Source organism: Myotis lucifugus, unplaced genomic scaffold (genome assembly GCF_000147115.1).
Source record: "Myotis lucifugus unplaced genomic scaffold, Myoluc2.0 scaffold_187, whole genome shotgun sequence".
In the NCBI taxonomy this organism is placed as follows: Eukaryota; Metazoa; Chordata; class Mammalia; order Chiroptera; family Vespertilionidae; genus Myotis; species Myotis lucifugus.
Window position 1 is genome coordinate 579882 of NW_005871235.1, and position 5539 is coordinate 585420.

Consider the following 5539-nt stretch of genomic DNA (forward strand, 5'->3'; position numbering starts at 1 on the left):
GTCCACCCCTTGTGGCAACAAGAAAGCCTCCACAAACCCTCTATTGCAAACCTTGTGCCGAGTGCTTTATGTAAACCTTGTTCAGCCTGAAAGGTAAAGATTTATCTTAGAACCGAGGAAACTGGTGCTTGGAAAGGTTAGACTGCTGTGATCAGGGCTGGGATTCTAGCTCAGTTCTATTTTTCTCCAAAGTCATTATGTGTGGCAGCTGTGCTCTGAGAATTGAGAGCAGGAGAGAGGGACAAGCCTGGTTATTATATACCTTTCCCAGCCCTTTCCTCACCATTCTGCTACCTGAAACCCTTTACAGAGCAATCCATTCCTCAAAAGTAACCAAAAACTTGTGGGTTCTCTTGTACAGATTTATAAAGTTTATTTTCATCTCAAATCCTAATTCTGCAGCCCTTATTTTCTATTGCTGTTACGACAAACTTATTACAAAGTTGGTGGCTTAAAACCACACAAATTTATCCTCTTAACACTGCTGTAAATCAGAAGTCTGCTGTGGGTCTCAGTAGGTTGAGATCAAGATGTCTCAGAGGGTGCATTTCCTGGAGGCTTAGAGGAGAATCCTTTTTCTTGCTTTTTCCAGCTTCTAGGGGCCACGGACTTTCCTTGCCTTACGGTTCTTGCCTCCATCTTCAAAGCCAACAACATGGGCCTGAGTCTCAAATTGCTGTCTCTGAGGCTCCCTCTTTACCTTAAAGGACCGTCGTGATTCCTGGGGCCCACCCAGCTAATCCAAGGTGGAACCTAAATTCCATCTGTCACCTTAATTCCCCTTTGCCATGTAATCTAACATATTTACAGGTTCCAGGTATTCGGATGTGGACAACTTTGGGGGCCATTCCACTCATCACAGCTCTTGACTCACTAATTGTAGCTCAGTTGTGGGTAAATTAATAAATCTTAAAAATTGGGACTTACAAAACATCTAAGGCCATAGTACAGTGATGGCGAACCTGTGACACGCGAACTCATTTTTTTGGTTGATTTTTCTTTGTTACGTGGCATTTAAATATATAAAATATCAAAAATATAAGTCTTTGTTTTACTATGGTTGCAGATATCAAAAAATTTCTATATGTGACACGGCACCAGAGTTAAGTTAGGGTTTTTCAAAATGCTGACACGCCAAGCTCAAAAGGTTCGCCATCACTGCCATAGTATATTTAGATGTTAAGGAAAATAATGCCAACAATAGAGAAGAGAATGGCTTAACAGCTTTCTTGCCATAAGATGTGTATCTTTTTTTTTTATATGTATATTTTATTGATTTTTTACAGAGAGGAAGGGAGAGGGATAGAGAGAAACATCGATGAGAGAGAAACATCAATCAGCTGCCTCTTGCACACCCCCTACTGGGGATGTGCCCGCAACCAAGGTACATGCCCTTGGCCGGAATCGAACCTGGGACCCTTCAGTCCGCAGGCCGACGCTCTATCCACTGAGCCAAACCGGTTAGGGCAAGATGTGTATCTTTAAAAGTTAGATTTCATTATCACTATCAAGGAAGTTTTTTAGAGCAATTATCCTTATGATCTTAATATCTCAAGAGTGAAATGAAATGGTATGGACCAAAGCAGATAAATGTCCGAGTTTTTCAGGAAACACTGGGTAGAGTTGTGGTTTCTTTTAAAAACAAACAAACACCCTCTTTGAATCAATATATAGCCATTCTGGAATCCCACCTCCTATTTTGCTCACACACTTTTCAATGGTAAGAATGTTATGTCTAGCAGCAATAGTGCCAAAGTTCTCAGCTTTAGTTCTAGGGCCTTCCAAGAATGTCTATCGCTTTCTGATTGCAAAAGTAAGGCTAAAAAAATTACCTGTAAAGTTCTTCAAATGACTTACCTAGTGTCTTTGTATAGGCTGGAGCCCATGCAGGCAGATTTTGCATTAAGACGTTAAACTGCACCAGTCCTCTTTGTAAAGTCTCCGTTTAACAGATAATTACTGTTTTTCCTTTTAAACGTCACATGCTGATTGTTACTAACTTCTTTGCTCCACAGTCCTGTCTGTTAGTGCTTTGTATCAGTCATGTGTTGTCAGTTGCTTTCTTGTGTTGTCATTGGCAAAATTATAAATATCAAACAAAACGTTAAGTAACAACAGCAATAATGGTGGTGGAGTACAGGTGGGGTGGAAATGCTATTCACAATTATATCCACCACTGATATTGGGCAAAACTGAGTTTCTCAAGTTATCCTTTAACAGTATAGATATCAAGAAAATAATTTACCATGGCTTTATTTAGAACCTCTCTTTCTGCCCAATTTTGAGACATGTAGACTTGACCTTCAGTATTTTACACATTAGGATATTTGCCTTCATATTTGTAAGTGATATTTATATGCTATTTAAAAATAGTTATAAAAACCAATATTTATTGATGACTTAATGTGGAAGATAAGGATTTAGCTCTCACCAGCCAACTCCTTTCCCCACCTTCCACCTTCCCACATTCATGTAATTTTTAAGTCAATATTCAAACTTCACATTGCCGATCATGTGAATATTTATAGCTGAGCTATGTAACAATATTTCCTTATGTAATTTTCTTTTTAATAACATTTGCTTATTTTATTTTTCTTTGTGTATATCAATAATTCATTCCCACCTAAATTTTATTTTTAAAAAATTCACAGATGAATAACACTAAATGAACTAATGAATGAACTAATGGAGTAAAAATTTAGCAATCAACATACTTACAGATAAATTGGATGTCGGAAAAACAACCAGAATCTTTCTTTAGCTATATAAGCTTATAAAAGTGTTAGCATTTAGACTATTTCAGATAATAGTAAACAGTTGTTTTTCAGCAAAATAATGTGCTAAAGAAATAACTACCAAAGCAACTACATTTACATATATAGTATATTAAAGTAACCACTATAAGTTTGTGTAACCTAATTGTGTTCATCTCCATTATAAACATTGTACCCTTCTGATTCAATTAACTCATTTGTTTGAATCCTGAAAAAATACATCTTTAATTTTACCAACAAAATTTCTTTTAAAAATCTCTTGAGTAGCAATGTTTATCTTTTGACCATATTCAAAACCCCCTAGGTAACTAATACCATCATAGTTCAGAGCAACAAATTTTTTGTGTGGGTCAATATCCTCAGAGAGAATTAGCTTGCCATCTAGCTAAGAGTTTGATTTTGACTTATAATGATATGGTGCCATTTATTACAACAAAATGTACCATTGCTATAAATCATCGGTACAGAGTTGCATTCTCCTAAGTTAACTGCTATTTTCAAAGTCTGATTATGGAGACCAATTGCCAGAAAATCACTTTCTTCATTTTGAGCTTTTCCTATCCACACAATTAAGCCTGCTCTTTCAGTAGTACTGAAATTAAAGGATACAGTAGTGAGCTGGAGGTTTCTTTTTCTATAGTGTGGATCAATGTGTTTAATGTAAGAATTACCCATAAATTTTGCAGATGAAAATGAAGTTTTGCTTTCACAAAACCTTCCCACCCAACCCAAAGGACACAACTGTAAGAGAACGGCCAGTCAGGTATACACAGAGTTTGGTGGAGACAAAGGTGATTCAAACAGTACACAGATGGGTCACATGTGTTTCCAGTCCAGTGTGGCGGACATCTGCACAAAAAAGTGCCATTTACTATACATTCACCCCTATTTCTGCACACGGTGTACCCACAGGCTGTCCCATCACAGTCACCTACATTTGAGCCACCTTTCGCTCCTAGTTCAGTTAATTGTAATTCTTGATTATTTATAACTTCTCGGACACAACCTTGAAAACCTACCGGTCCATTGGCTGTTGCCATGGGATTTACAAGACACTCCTTCAATATAGAAGTCAGTGTTTGTGTCCAGGTAGCTAATGTTAATGTCGGCCTTCTATATACTAAGTGTCCAGTTGTCTGGTCAACCAATCAAAGCATAATATGCTAATGACATGCAAAGGCCGCTCAACCGCTTGCTATGACATGCACTGACCACCAGAGGGCAGACAGTCAACCAGTCACTATGAGGGGCAATGACCACCAGGGGGCAGATGCTCCGACTGGTAGGTTAGCTTGCTGCTGGGGTCTGGCCAATCGGGACTGGGCCAGACATGCCCTGGAGCCCTCCTGTGTCCCTCCCCGGCCCCGACTGTGCACTGGTGGGGTCCCTCAGCCTGTGCCCTCTCGCAATCTGGGCTGAGGGGCTTCCCCACCCCCCTCCAGTGCACGAATTTTGTGCACTGGGCCTCTAGTCTATATATATATAAAGCTCTCACTGGCACCAACGCACGCGTGTGTTTCCATCTGTTATTGTCAATCGTGAATTTGGTTGACACCTCTATTATAGAGAAAGGGTGAATAGCGATATTAAAATATTTCTTCTAATAAATTTCCTTTCAATGTGCATGAATTCATGCACCAGGCCTCTAGTACTCAATGAGAAGTGAGAAAATACTGACGGGCAATTCAGAGCACTCAGAAAACAAATCAATGAACAAAATAAGTATTTCTCCAAATAAATTGAAATTTGAAAGGATCAAGCAGAAATCCTGGAAATGAAGCAGGCAATTAAAGAAATTAAGAGTGAGCTGATGAGCATAGAAAACAGAACCAACCAATTAGAGAAAATAACTAGTGATATTGAAGATAGGAATCAAGAAATGATGCAGAGGGAAGAAGAGAGAGACTTGATAAAAATAAATACAAAATAGCCCTATGAGCCCTTAGAGATCTCTCCGGTTTCCATAAAAAAATAAAATAACACCAGAATCATAAGGCATAGTGGAGGAGGAAGAGAGAGTATGGAATGGAGAGTCTATTAAAACAAATAGTGGATAAGAACTTCCCAAATATATGGAAAGAACTAGATCCTCAAATCTAAGAAGCAAACAGAACACCTAGTGACCTCAATTCAAAGAGGCCCTCTCCAAGGCACTTGGTAATGAAGCTATCAAAAATTAGTGACAAAGAAAAAATCCTCAAAGCATCCAGGGAAAAGAAGGAAGTAACCTATAAAGGAAAACCCATAAAAATTTCACCTGACTTATCAGCAGAAACTCTACAAGCCAGAAGAGAGTGGAACCAAATATTCAAATATCTGAAAGAGAGAGAAATTACCAGCCACACATATTATATCCAGCAAAATTATCCTTTAAATATGAAGGAGAAATAAGAACATTCTCAGACATACAGAAGCTGAGGGATTTTATCACTAGAAAACCTCTATTGCAGGAGGGAGTTATTCTACCAGAAACAAAGAACATAAGGTCATAACACTACCAGTAGGATTGCCAAAAAACTCGTAGCATAAAAGGGATAAATTTGTGACAACAAAAACATACAAAGGGAAGAGGGACAGGTATTAATAGGTAAAGGAAGAGAAGATCAGATGCACTTAAAAGGGAAAAAACCATGGTATATATGCAACTTCGCTTTTTATAAAATTAATGGCAACCACACACAAAAATCCCCCAAACAAGACATATAGCTAAAAAAAGAAGAAACAGAAGAAATGGAATCTCCAAACAAAACACAGATAGAGCATAA

At 38.2% G+C, this 5539-nt stretch overlaps 1 protein-coding gene across 1 annotated transcript in view; it reads right to left on the reverse strand.

Moving 5' to 3' along the window:
* Positions 1-525: 525 nt before the first annotated feature.
* The window catches only part of EYS (eyes shut homolog (Drosophila)), a 1189235-nt gene continuing 1184221 nt past the window's right edge, over positions 526-5539 (reverse strand). Inside the window, 6 exon segments of the mRNA XM_006096829.1 lie at positions 526-639; positions 2916-2970; positions 2972-3161; positions 3164-3508; positions 3511-3827; positions 3829-3867. Coding sequence (XP_006096891.1) covers positions 526-639; positions 2916-2970; positions 2972-3161; positions 3164-3508; positions 3511-3827; positions 3829-3867 — 1060 coding nt within the window.